The 13,554-nt window shown below is 43.0% G+C and overlaps 1 protein-coding gene across 3 annotated transcripts in view; it reads right to left on the bottom strand.

Moving 5' to 3' along the window:
• Nucleotides 1–13,554, bottom strand: part of GALNT18 (polypeptide N-acetylgalactosaminyltransferase 18) — a 353,962-nt gene that overhangs the window by 87,469 nt on the left and 252,939 nt on the right. For all 3 annotated transcript variants that reach the window (XM_053899989.1, XM_019456322.2, XM_019456324.2), the window contains exons 5-6: nucleotides 13,001–13,198; nucleotides 8,234–8,348 (exon numbers count right to left, since the gene is read on the bottom strand). In XM_053899989.1, the coding sequence (XP_053755964.1) occupies nucleotides 8,234–8,348; nucleotides 13,001–13,198 (313 nt within the window). The remainder of the gene's footprint in view (nucleotides 1–8,233; nucleotides 8,349–13,000; nucleotides 13,199–13,554) is intronic.

The following is a 13,554-nucleotide window of genomic DNA, read 5'->3' as shown; positions in this document are numbered from 1 at the left end:
GGTGATCCCAAGGCCAACAAATGGAGTCAGTCCACTGGACCTCTTATTGTCCTAGATTTTGCTCAGTTACACAGGGAGAAGAGGCAGAATAATTCACAGGGAGAGATGCTACACTCAGCTAGACCTTAAGATGAGGTTAAGCAAGAGTAGTTAAAAGAGGCAAGGCTGTCACGAGGGTTTGGGTAATCTGGCTCAGACGGAATAAAGGCAATGATCCCGGCTTTGGAGCAGGTGGTAAGAGGTCAGTTAGCCTAGAGGATGAAAAGCTGTTCAACAGGCATTACAGTAGTAGACCATATTTTAAAGAGAATGACAATAATGAATATTCTAAGATGAGAGTCTAAAATGCCAATAAGAAACCCAAAGTGAGGAAAGCTTAGACATCCAGATAAGGAGTTGGTGACTGGCAAGTATGTCTAAGTGGGTGTCCAACATAGTCCTATCTGGAAGACTCTCTTCTCTGTGCTACGTTCCAGAGAGCTCAATCCAGTATAGTCGTCTACACCTAGGGCAAGATGGAGAGGAGAGCTCTCTTTCCTCAGATTGCCTCTGCCCTGGACACTCAGAAGGGAATTGGCATAGTTGTGGTAGCATTCTTTCTCTGCCTTTCCTACTTCTATGGTTTCCATCCCAGAAAGGTGGAGATAGCTGTTACTTACATTGAAGAATTTAATTTCAGGGGCACCTGAGTGTCTCAGTCCATTAAACGTTGGACTCTGGATTTCAGTTCAGGTCATGATCTCACAGTTCATGTTATTATGTCCCATGTCAGGCTCTGCGCTGAAAGTGTGGAGCCTGCTTGAGATTCTCAATCTCTCTCTCTCTCATTCACACACTGTCTCTGTTTCTGTCTCTCAAAATAAATAAACATTTAAAAAAAATTTAGTTTCAAAGAATAATAAACAAGCTAGGCTTCCAGATGTTTCCCTATGTCAGTTTCACATAACTGAGGAACTGTCTCTTCCAATATTAGAAATTTAACTGGCTTTACATTTTCTAAAGAAATTTTTAACATGTGTATGCTCTTTCTGTTGTATTGAACAGAGTGCCTGTTGTATTCTGAATACAATTTAGAATACAATTTAGGCTTTTCTTTATGACTCAGGCCTGTTATTAAGCACCAGTAATTGTGCTGTACGTTTTTGTGCTCTAAACCCAGGGATCTGCCTGGATGTTCGGCCCTAGAAGAGATCCAAGTCATTGTGCTTTTGGTCATTACAAAGACTCTTCTCTTTCCTCCACATCCTTGCCAACACTTGTTATCTCTTGTTGTTTTGATAATAGCCATTCTAACAGGTGTGAGGTGATATCTTATTGTGGTCTTGATTTACATTTCCCTGATGATTAGTGTTGTTGAGCATCTTTTCATGTACCCGTTGGCCATCTGTATATCTTCTTTAGAAAGATGTTTATTTAGATATTCTGCCTATTTTTAAACAGGATTGTGTGGGTTCTTGTGCTACCACATTGCATGGATTCTTTATATATCTTGGATATTAATCTCTTATCAGTTATATGATTGGCAAATATTTTCTCCCATTCAGTAGGTTGACTTCATTTTGTTGATGGGTTTCCTTTCCTGTGCTGACTCTTTTGAGTTTGGTGTAGTTGCACTTGTTTATTTCTGCTTTTTGCTGCTTTTACTTTTCGTGTCAGATTCAAAAATCATCACCAAGATTTATGTTAAGGAGCTTACTGTCTACATTTTCTATGGGTTTTATGGTTTCAGGTCTAACATTCAAGTCTTTAAACCATTTTGAATTATTTTTTGTGTATGGTGTAAGAAAGTGGTCCAATTTTTGCATGTGACTGCCCAGTTTTCCCAATACCATTTATTGAGGAGACTGTCCCATCCCTGTTGTGTATTCTTGGCTCCTTTGTTGTAAGTTAATTGACCATATATGTGTGAGTTTATTTCTGGGCTCTCCATTTTGTTCCATTGACTTATGTGTCTGATTTTATGCCAATACCATACTGTTTTAATTTACAACTTAAGTGCTGTTTTAGCTGTATTTAATATAATGTAAAATGGAGCATATTTGGTATACTCATTTTAAAATATTCTCAAATTTCCAGTATAATTTCTTTTATGACCTATGCGTTTAGAAATGTTTCATCATTTCCAAAAATATGGCTTTTGTCTATACCTTTTAGTTGTGGGTTTCTAATTGAATTCCATTGTAGTCAGAGAACATGTTCTATATAATGTTAATCCTTGAAATTTGTTGAATCTTGTAATTGTTAGATGCAGTGTTCTCTATATGCCCATTAGATTCAAACTATTGTGTTGGTCTATCAGTTCCTTGGAGAAATGTATTAAAATATTCCACTACATTACTGGAGCTGTCGATGTCTCCTTGTAATTCTGTCAACTTTTACTTTATATAAATCAAGGTTGTGAAATTAGGTGCATAAAAGCTTATAATTGTTATATATTCTGATGAACTGCACATTGTAGAAACCTTTATTTGTACTAAAACATGTTGTAATAGTATTTTTTCTAATATTAATATAACTATATCAACTTTCTTTTCATTGGCATTTGCCTGTCATGAATTTTTCTATCCATTTAGATTTAACCTTTCTATATTATTACATTTCAGACCTGTTTCTTATAAATAGCCAACAGATAACTTAAAAAATCTAATTTTAAAATGTCATTTAACTTAGTCCATGTAAACTTACTGTATTTACTCATATATTTGGATTTATTTCTACCATCTATGTTTTCTCATCCTTTCTATTTCTCCCCTTCTTACCATTTTCATATTCATTTGTCCCCTCTACTTCTTTGGAAGTTATACTTTCTTTATCTATGATTCTCATGGCTTCCCTAGAAATTTTAATGTGCTCACTTCATCAAAAGTGGAAGTCAACTAATATCCCTTCCACCCTCATTAACATATAGGCACTTGAGAACACTTTCATTACAATCACCCCCTCCCAATTTATTGGCAATTGTCATCACACATTGTAGTTTTAATAATCCCATAAAACATTACTATAGTGTTACTTACCAACAACGTGTCTTTATATTTCCTCATATATTTTCTACTTTTTGAGCTAAATATTCTTCTTTCACCTCAAATTTCCTTCTGGGGTCATGTTCCTTATACTTGAAGTGTATCCTTTGTAATTTATTTTAGTGAGGATCTATTAGTGGCAAACTCTTACAGTTTTTGTGTTTCATAAAATGATTTCCTTTATATATATAAAAGACACAATTATTTTCTTTCAGAATATTTAAGATATTATCTCATCGTCTTCTGGATTCCATTATTGCCACTGAAAAGTCAACTGTTACTCTAATTATCATTAATTTTTCAGTAGTCTATTTTTTTCTCTAGCTGCTAACAGATCTCTTTGTTTCTGGCATTCACTATGACATGTCTAAGTGTGGATATATTTGTATTTATCTTACTTTGGACAGGCCGACTTCCTGAATCTGAGGGCTGGTGTCTTTTACCAGCTTGGGTACATTCTTAGTCATTATCTCTTAAAATAATTGCTTTTGCCTAATCCTCACTTTTTATTATCTCCTTCTGGAATTCTAAGATATTAGATCTTTCCCCTCAATTCTACCTGTCTTTCAATCTTTTTTTTTTTTTTTTCGTATTTTCTTCTTTGTACTCCTGGGATGATTTTGAATAATCTTTTTAGGTATATTTCCCAGTTTACTATTTTTTTCTTTAATAATATCCATCTGCATGATTTAATCCACCCATTAAACTTTTAATTTCCATTTTTATATTTATGTTTAAAATTCTATTTTTATCCCAATATGATGAGTCTTGTTCATAGTCTCTTTCTTCTTATTTATATCTCCAATTTCCGATTTATTTAAAACTAGTATACAACTTGTTTCATACCCTGAGTCTGATAAAGTCAATACTTGAAGATTTTATAGAACAAATTTGGCTGTCCAATGCTTTTGCTGGTGTTTGCTCTTGGCGCTTTCTTTTCCCCTTGTTCATTTGTGGTTTTTTAAAAAAGATGAACTCCTATTCCTTGAAACTCTGGCTGTGGGAAGTTTTATGGCCTGGGTTAAAAGGGTCTTTCCCCAGAGAGGGTTTGTATACATTTTTGCAGATGCTTAAGAACTTCCAACAACTTTAAGTTAAATTCTACTCTTGAGATTTTTCTGGATCATGAAGTATTTTGATTTTATGTTATAAATCCAAGGGAGAAACTCACAGAGGAGAATTCTTCCTCTCTTCCCAGCAGAAAATTGAGATAGGCAATTTTCACTCTATCACTGGGGGTGAGGATGGGAGTATTTCTAGCTCATCTTTATACTGAGCTAATAGGCCTTTGGAGTGACCAGTTTTATGGGAGGTGAGGTCGGGGCTGGGGGGTTATTTTATTAGACTCTTCAAGCTGGGAAACCCTTAGGCTTTGTATAATGTCCTCTGTACTCTGTGAAATTGAGAAATCATAAACCTAAAGTCACCAGGTTCTTCAAATATAGTAGATGCAGACTTTCTCTAGGTTCCTACCTATTTTCACTCACACTTTAATTTCCTTGTGTTATAACAAAGCACAAGTTGGATCTCCTAAAACCACAGATTTATTCTCTCATAGCTCTGGAGGCTAGAAGTCTGAAAACAGGCATTGACAGGGCCATACTCTCTCCAAAGCCTTAGGACAGGATCCTTCCTTGCCTCTTCCAGCTTCTGGTGGCCCCAGGCATTCCCTGACATTACTCCAATCCATGCTTCTATCTTCACGTGGTCATCCTCCCTCTGTGCCTATCTGTGTCCAAATATCCCTTCCAAAACCACCAGTCGTATTGGATTAGGGCCACCACAACCCAGTATGACCTCATGTTCACCTGATTACATTGGCAAAGACCTATTTCCAAATGAGATCATATTCACAGGTACAGAGGGTTAGAACTTCAACATATTTTTGAGGGGAGTCCATTGAATTTATGAGTGTCGCTAACAATTTCTAATTCCTTACCACTTCTTGAATGCTTTCTACTTATACTTTAGCATCTTTATAGCCATCGCCTATACAATCTTTCTGCCTTTTATTCTGTGTCAGCTCTTATCGCTTGTTTTCATCTGCTTGCCCACAGTAACTCCCTTCTTTTTTTTCCCACTGAGTTGTGGAATTAGAAATCAGAAAAAAAGGGGGCATTATTGGAAACAAATACAAAAAAAGAAAAAGGCATTCAGTAGATATGACTGAATAGAGTAGAAGGAAATTACTGCATGGACACTGTAATACTTTTGGGGGTATGCTCAAAAGACTTTTATCCCTAGATCACTGTGGTATATCTTTTAAAAAAAATTTGAGAGAGAGCTATCATGCATGGACGAGTGGGGAAGGGGCAGAGAGTGAGAGGGAGAGAGAGAATCTTAAGCAGGCTCCACACTCAGCTCAGCAAAGAGCCTGACATGGGGCTTGATCTTACAAACCATAAGATCATGACCTTAGCTGAAATCAAGAATTGGACGCTTAACCAGTTGAGCTACCCAGGCCTCCCTCACTATGGAATATCTATCTAGGCTTTCTAATCATAAAGATCTGGGGTTAAATCTTTTCTCTACCTCTTCTAAGCTATATGACTTTGAGAACACATGTAAACTCTTTAATTTCACAATTTTCTCATCTGAATAAAAGGGGTATTATAATAACAACTATTTTTTAGGGATATAGATGGATGGCATGGTTAGGTGCCAGAGCAGGTAGCAAATAATTGTGCAAACAACTCTTTCTGTGTTCCAAATGGGCAAGGACTTTGAATATGTTGCCTTTGAATCAAAGAAATGAGAAAAGCAACATCTCTCCTTTTTACAAACACTCCTGTGGAGATCCCAGATGATGAAAGCGAGGCACTGGGATTTGAACTCCTAATACATGAAAGGAAGACACTAATAACCACACAAAACATTAAAATCTATTTTGGCAGTGGCGGGGGACGGGTAACTGGAATTCAAATGAACTAGCCTCTCCTTCTGTTCTCAGCTCTGTCGGCCAACAGGCCGTTCAGTCCATGCTTTTATTTTTTTATTTTTTTATTTTATTTTTATTATTTTTTTTAATGTTTATTTTTGACACAGAGAGAGACAGAGCATGAACAGGGGAGGGTCAGAGAGAGGGAGACACAGAATCTGAAACAGGCTCCAGGCTCTGAGCTGTCAGCACAGAGCCCGACGCGGGGCTCGAACTCACGAACCGTGAGATCGTGACCCGAGGTGAAGTTGGACGCTTAATTGACTGAGCCACCCAGGCGCCCCCAGTCCGTGCTTTTAAAAACACCTTTCCTTCAACTACAATGACATTTCGTCTCTGTCAAGTGGGAGGGAAGAGACGGAGAAGAAGAAAAGCCAGGCAACGTTTTACACCCTGAACACAAACCCCCATAATTTAAACACTTTTTGAAAGCCTCACCCAAGCCCACACTCCAGAACAGCTTTATAATCTGGGCGAGGAAAAGCCAGAAGCCTCCCACCACCCCACGACTGTCCCACATACATGTGAGCTCAGTCTCTGGGAAGACCTCACACATCTACTTCCTCTCTGAGTCCTCAAGCATCTCTACCCGGAGAGCACACATACTGGAGGGGGCCCCACCTGCTCCGCCAATTCCTGGCAGCAGCTCCTTGTGAAAAATAGTATGTTTGGGGACGACCATTTATTTAGGAGTGGTGCGGAACTGAGATGGTGAGGACACAAATGGTGAATAAACGACTGATGTAGGGAGAGCTGGAGGAGGGAGGGTGATAACGCAGGAGCTGTCCTCTATGAATATATTAGCTCCCTACGAAGCCCATGCATTTTGACTGCCTTCAAAGCAATCTCTCTGGATTTCAGTGAATTCAAGTGTCTAGAAGTGTTTTCTAAGCTCAGCTGCAGATAGGCTGCTCCTGCTGCCAGTCGTCAGAGCCTTAGGATTAAGGCTGGGCAGTAAGTCAAGCCCACACAGTGCTGGTCAGACCATTGCAGACGTTGTGAGATGCTCGGCAGAGATGCCCAGTCTCCCTTCAGGGCAGGGCAAGGTCTGTTCAGGGTCAGATGACTTGCCCAGTGGGGGTGGGAGGACTAAGGAAGTTAGAGGTAAGAGGAGGGTGTGTCCAAGCTGGAGTCCTGACTGAGAACTGGAAATACAGACACTGAAGCCACAAGGCCAAGAGTGGGTCATTAGTAGGAATGAGTTGGATGCTGGGGTGGTTTGCATGGAGAGCTGGCAGTGATGAGGAATATCTTGGATGATGGCCATGAACTCTAGCAGAAACAAGGTCCTCTCCAAGGGCTGTCCCACATGGATGTGTCAGGCTGCTTCAATTACAATGCCCATGGAGAGGACAATGGGGACCACTGTAGGGATAAGCCACAGCTTGAATATTGTTTTTCTTTTGTGAGGGTAGGACCATGGCCTAGACAGAAAGGTGGGCTTCCCTCTAGGATGAGGTCCTTCATTGTCTCCATTATTACATTCTTGCCAACCACCAGGGCACCGAATGTGTCCCTCAGACTTGATGGGGGAGGTATCATTTTGGAGTTATCTTTTCATGGGCCCAGGAAAAAGAGCCGGAGCCTAGGAAATATTCCCATGGGATGAGAAATTAAAATGATGCCTATTGTGCATTCACACCATATGTCAATAGCTGCAAAAGACCCTCTATTTCGGGGAAGGATGGTGGCTACCTCTGAAGAGTGGTCTGAATAGGTCTGAGTGTCTGACCAGCACATGGTGACATCAGAAAACAGAATGGAGTGAGCCTGGCTGTGTTTTGCTCTTTATAGCCCACGAGTTTTATTTCCCTGGAGCTCTCTCTTGATAAAGTCTTTAGGAAAGTTCTCTGGACTGCTGTGGAGGAGGCAGAGAATATGAGAGTGAGAAATTCCAAGGGGAGGTGACTCTAAGGGTCACTCTGGTACAGCCACCCTCGATGCATGCAGGTCTCTTCCTGGAGCACACTTCTGCTCAGCCCTGAGGAGCCTATGTTCGGTATTAACAAAGAGGTTGTTCCCATAGTTGGGAGCTCTATTCTCCCATGTCCCCGGCTCTAGCCAAAGCAGTTTCTGAAGTCCTTTTCTTCCTGCAAATTCTATAGGTCCCCTCTTGTGTCTCTATCCCGTCCTCAAGCAGCCCTGATCACACACACGAAGTAAGGTTAAGGACTAGATAGTCAGCAACCTGGAGCCCCATTTCTCCACCTCCTAGGCTCATTCACCTTTTGGGGAGCTGAGCCAAGCCCTCTGGGTGAGAAACCTTGCTTACCCTGATCCCCAGCTCGACATTCTCGCCTCCGTAGACCTCCATGCCCTCGTCCAGTAAGCCGATCTCTTGGAAGTACTGCCGGTCCACAATAAAGCAGCCAATGAGGGCAGGGCTCCTACAGGGGTGAGGAGAGATGGGCCAGCAGTTAGCAGAGGGGCTGCCAGAGGAGTCAGAGCGGTGGTGCCTTCCTACCAGAAGGATCTGTTCCTCTTCCTTCTTTTGCTGCTGAGCTGGAGTGGGCCTTGTTCTCTGCGGGCCCCTCCCACGCACACCTTCACCAGAGGCTGTAGAGAGGCTGTTTCCTCAAGGTGGCCGTGGGTAGCTCCCCACCTCAGGGCCTGCCATCATTCCAGGTGGCACTTGCATGGTGTGTTAGCCCAGAGACCGAGTACTCAGTCTGCGGGCCCAGGCTGCATGTCTGCTTTTGTAGCTTCCCCGATGCCTGAGCTCTGAGCTGCACAACCAGTCTTGTTTCTACCTGGGTACCCATGCTACCTCCCTCACCCTTCCCCAACTTGGGTCCTGCGTGTTAACCTTGGTTCACTTAGAAAGATTACCTGGGGCTTTGGACAGCACGGTAAATGATTTGCATTTTATCTGGAGGTAGAGGAGTGTCAGTGAGGAATTTTAATCCGACTTTGGTAGGAGCAGAAATAAGTCAGCCAGAGAAAGACAGATACCATATGATTTCACTCATACATGGAATTTAAGAAACAAAAGAACAAAGAAAAAGAGAGCCCCCCCCCCGAAAAAACAAAAACAAACAAAAAACCCACCCAGACTCTTAAATATGGAGAACAAACAGATCTGTGCTTTAAAAGGAATCCTGCAGCAGCTGTGGGGTGATAGGGTGAAAACGGAGGAATCCAGTTGGGAAGCTTGTTGCTATGTCCTGTGAGAAATGATGAGGCCCTTGACCAGTGTATCAGGAATGGACAGACAGTTTAAGGACACAAGTTAATGTAAATCAACAGAACTTAGAAACAGGTGAACGGGTGAGAGAGAGAGAGAGAGAGAGAGAGAGAGAGAGAGAGGGTGGGAGGACTCTGGATGCCCGCTGGCTTTGTGGTTTGCATGATGGTGGAGTGGGGACCACCCATCGATGTGGGCCATGGAGAAGCTGGCTTCAGAAGGAAGAAGCATTCCCTACTGGGAAAACAGATCTGAAGGTGCCTGTGGGACACTGGAGGGAGATAACCAACAGGTAGGGTTTAGTACATGGCCTGGGTCTTAGGCCTGAGCAATTGGGTCTTAGGCCTGAGCCAATTGGTCCAGGAGCTGGAAGGTCTTTCCTTAGTGACAGTGTGGGCTCAGGGTTCATAGGCCGTGTAAAGGCACTCACTGAAGCACAGGACTTTGCTAGGAGTGATTCGTATTAGGAGAATCAGCATGAGCACATGTGGACTGCCTCTCTGCTGAGAGCATTAGCTTACACAAATGACTTTGAATTGTTCCACTGCACACTGCTACCATTTCTAGCCCTTGTATATAGCATCTTATCAGCTGGTGGCTGAAGGATTTGGAGGGGAAGAGAAAGAAAAAGAGAAATGATGAATCCTCAGTGATATGAAAACTGTCAGTCACATGCAAATGGACCCATCTTTGAAATTGGAAACTCATCAAGGTGGAGAAACAGCTATTTTGCAGGCCATTTCTTTAGACAGTGTTGATGCAGGAGGCTGCTCAGGCAGGGACTGGTGCCTTCGGGTCCCTGGCCCCCCTCCTTTTAAATCACAGCATTTTGTTCTGGATGGGCTCACCTTCCACAGACCACAGGAAGCCAGGGAGGACAATCTACTTCAATCCACTACTCCTAAAGCAGGAGGAGATCCTGCTGTAGTGGAGGATGCTTTGACCCTGGCCTTGGAGGTGTGTGCTATGGGAAAAATTCCCTCCTGGCTGTGTGTCACTGAGAAAAGTTCCCTAGCCTCTCTGAGCCTCCGATTCCATATCCATGAAATAGAATCAACTAGAGCCTCATAAGGATTAAATTAAATAATGTAAAACCTTGAAAACTTGTGGGACAGAATTGTTACTTTAAAAATAATTTAAAAAGATGCACTTGTACAATGAAGAAGCCTGGAGAATCCCCTCCATGAATTCACGGTGATTTAAAAACATCAGTCCAGAAGAGTGAGCAGAGTGAGGTCTCAACCTTTCCCTCGACGTTCCTGAAATGTTGAGTATTTCCACATGGTGCTCCAAGACCTGCAGGAAGGGGCCTTCCCCATTTGGCCAAACCCACTCAGGGAAACAGCAGAATCTAAAACAATTACTGTGGAATGAGCGCAGGCCACCTCAGGCAGTCTATTACTTATTAACCAGCTAGGGTATGAAGTAGACCCAGTCAGCCTGGAAGTGTTATTGATTTCTACCTTACCTCATTCCCAAAAAAGATCAGAAAGAGCTTATGAAAAAAATGTCCAATACATTGAAATACAAAATACATAAATGTCTGAAAAGACCAAGAGTTCACAACAAATTAGAAGCTAGTCAGGATGCATGTACAGTGTTAGGTCCTCCTTCAAAGGTTTTAAAGTAGACCCATGGGGGCACCTGAGTGGCTCAGTTGGTAAAGCATCCGACTCTTAATTTTGGCTCAGGTCATGATCTCACGGTTTGTGGGTTCGAGCCCCACATCGGGTTCCGTGCTGGCAGTGGAGCCTGCTTGGGATTCTCTCCCTCTCTCTCTGACCCTCCCTCGCTCACTCTCTCTGTCTCTCTCTCAAAAATAAATAAACTTAAAAAAAATTAAAGTAGACCCACAAAACTGGCACTGCGCTTCCTGGCAGCCAACGTGAAAATGAACAAACATGTCTTAGGAATAAGATGTATTGCTCCCATGTGAAAATATCACACTAATTCCTCGAGGATAACAAGATTTTCTTTGAGTAGCAGTCAGTTTGAAAGAAATTTCTCATGTCAGTATTCTTAGAGGTCACTCTGGGACATAGTGAACAACCATCTCAAAAATGTCACTTTAGAATGCAATAGAAGATACCTCTGAGCTCTTTTGATAGCTTACGTCATATGGACAAAGCACTGATGTACAGCTCCAAGGAAATAGGAGCCAAAGTGGGCAAGGTATATTTGTATAACCCACAGTTTTCTATGAGGTTGTATTCATCTAGGATTAAGTCAGTATTGTTTTTCCAAAAACCTTCCATGACTATAATTTTCTCTCAGCCAAGTTTTTGACAAAAGTTAGGTAATGAAAACTTTGAGATCCTATTCTTTGTCAAGGACCTAGAATTAGGTTTACTATGACCAGGCTGACACATTTCAAGATGAGCAGAACAAAGCAGCGGATATCAGTGCAGTCTTCTGCAAGAACACTCCATGTATGACAGTATACTTCCTTCCAGTAGCATTCAGCTCACCTACGGGCAGAATTCAACCATGGCAGTTATGAGCTCAACAGTGGGAATCTATGTGGATGACAACTAGATGTGGAATCTAGCCAACCTAGGTTTGGATCCTGGCTCCACTGCCCACAGCCTGTGTGGCAGGGACATTCTCCTTTGTCCATCTTATGGGCTGTCCTCATCTTGTGAAACAGGGATGGCCCAATGAGCTGTCAAAAGGTTATAATGAGGAGCAAATGAGACTGTGTGTGTAAGAGACCCTTGCACACAGTGACCTCCAAACATATATTTAACAACACAAAATTGTGGCAGGGGCTAACAGGTGGGTAACAGGGAAACTGCAGGTGGGTAACTGCAGGAAAGCCATGTGGTTCTCTTTCACCTTGTTATAAATAGGACTATGGTTTGTTTTCTGGCAAGGAAAGATGTGATCTCAGATATTAACCACCCACTTTCAATTAAATTTTTCATAATCTTTCTCCCTCATGTAATACAAAGCAACATCAGTTTCTAATCTCCTCTTTCATTCCAAGAATTGTCCCCTAGGCCACCTCTGGTGCCATCTGTGTGTTTAACGAGCAGGACTTTGCAGAGAGCATAAAGGCACCTGATCTGTGATTAACCAGACAGAAATAAGGGCTGGTGGGGTGGCTGTTTCAGGAGTCCTGACCCATGGAACAGAGGCTGCACAGTGGAGTCATTTGGGTGTCTGTGAAAGCAGTGGCAAAGGCAGAAAGAGTTCGGAATCTTTAAAATGCAGTTTGAAGCCACTTTTGACTGAGTCCTACGGGATTAACTTGAATATCAGCAAGGCATACAAGGCGCTGTGAGGTCTGGTCTTGCCTCTCTGCCCCTCCAGCCTCATTGCCTGAGGCTGCCTCCTCATGGTCCTCCTCCCAAAGGTCCCTTTAAACCTCCTCTGTGTCCACAAACTCACTCTGCTTCTTCACGTACGAAGGTCCCTGCCCCAGCTGGCAATCTCCTCTATGCACTTAAAAACAAGTGCAGATGTTAGTCTCTGAAAAAGATTCTCCCCACTTTCCATGCAGTTTCCCCCAGCAACAATTTGTTCTTCCAATTATTTTGTCTGTTTTCACTAGACTTCAGGCTTTTGGGGGCAGGAACTGAGTCTTAATCCCTCCGGATCCCCAGCACCCGGCACCGCAGCTGGTACCCGGTGGGTGTCCCATCACCATGTGTGCAAATGAATAACTCTGAGCCTCCGAATGGATGCTGGTGCCATAGTCCTTTTGGAAGGGCTCATCTGTAATTCCCTTCCGGCCCCACCCCCCACCCACATCATCCCACAGTGGGGCTGGAGTTTGGGGAACAAAGTTGAGCTGGGAGGCGAGTCCCTGCCTGGAAGACAAGGCAGAGAGAGCCACAGGGAAAGATGCTTTACCTGATTGGGGCAGTCGAATTCTCCAGCTTCCACCAGGCCTTGGGAGGGTTCAGGTAACGACACCACAGCTCCCAGTCAAAGCCCTGGGCAGCCAGCGGGTACTCTTCTATCTCAAAGTTGTCATATTTGATGTTGTCAAAGGAGGGGGAGATGATCCGCTTCCGGTTCTCCTTTATGCGGGTGAGCACAGGTTCAGCCCTGAGCGAGAGGAGGGGAAGGACGGTAACTGCTTCCAAGGTGTCCAGCTGGCGACCCCTAGAGCTCCTTCCTCCCCCCACCCCTGCAGGAAAATGAACAAAACACCTGGCCATCTGCTCCAGGAGCGCTGTTCTGCCCCCAGGGAAGGAGTCCCTATTTAACCTCCACCCCTCTCCCTAGACTTGTGGGTTGGCAAGAGGCCTGGGCACTCCTGCAGCTTGTCTGGGGCTGAGCTGAGAGATTCTTAGTGCCTTAGATACTTGTGTCTGCTTGCTTTCCCTTTTTCTACTAGAAAAAAAAAAATCAAGACCCAAGAAAGAAGAGAGGAGGAGATCTGAGCTTCTATGGGAAGCTTT

Source organism: Panthera pardus, unplaced genomic scaffold, assembly GCF_024362965.1.
Source record: "Panthera pardus isolate Hobbes unplaced genomic scaffold, ASM2436296v1 HiC_scaffold_12, whole genome shotgun sequence".
In the NCBI taxonomy this organism is placed as follows: Eukaryota; Metazoa; Chordata; class Mammalia; order Carnivora; family Felidae; genus Panthera; species Panthera pardus.
The sequence above is the reverse complement of the archived record's forward strand: the minus strand, read 5'-3'. Positions and strand labels throughout refer to the sequence as shown.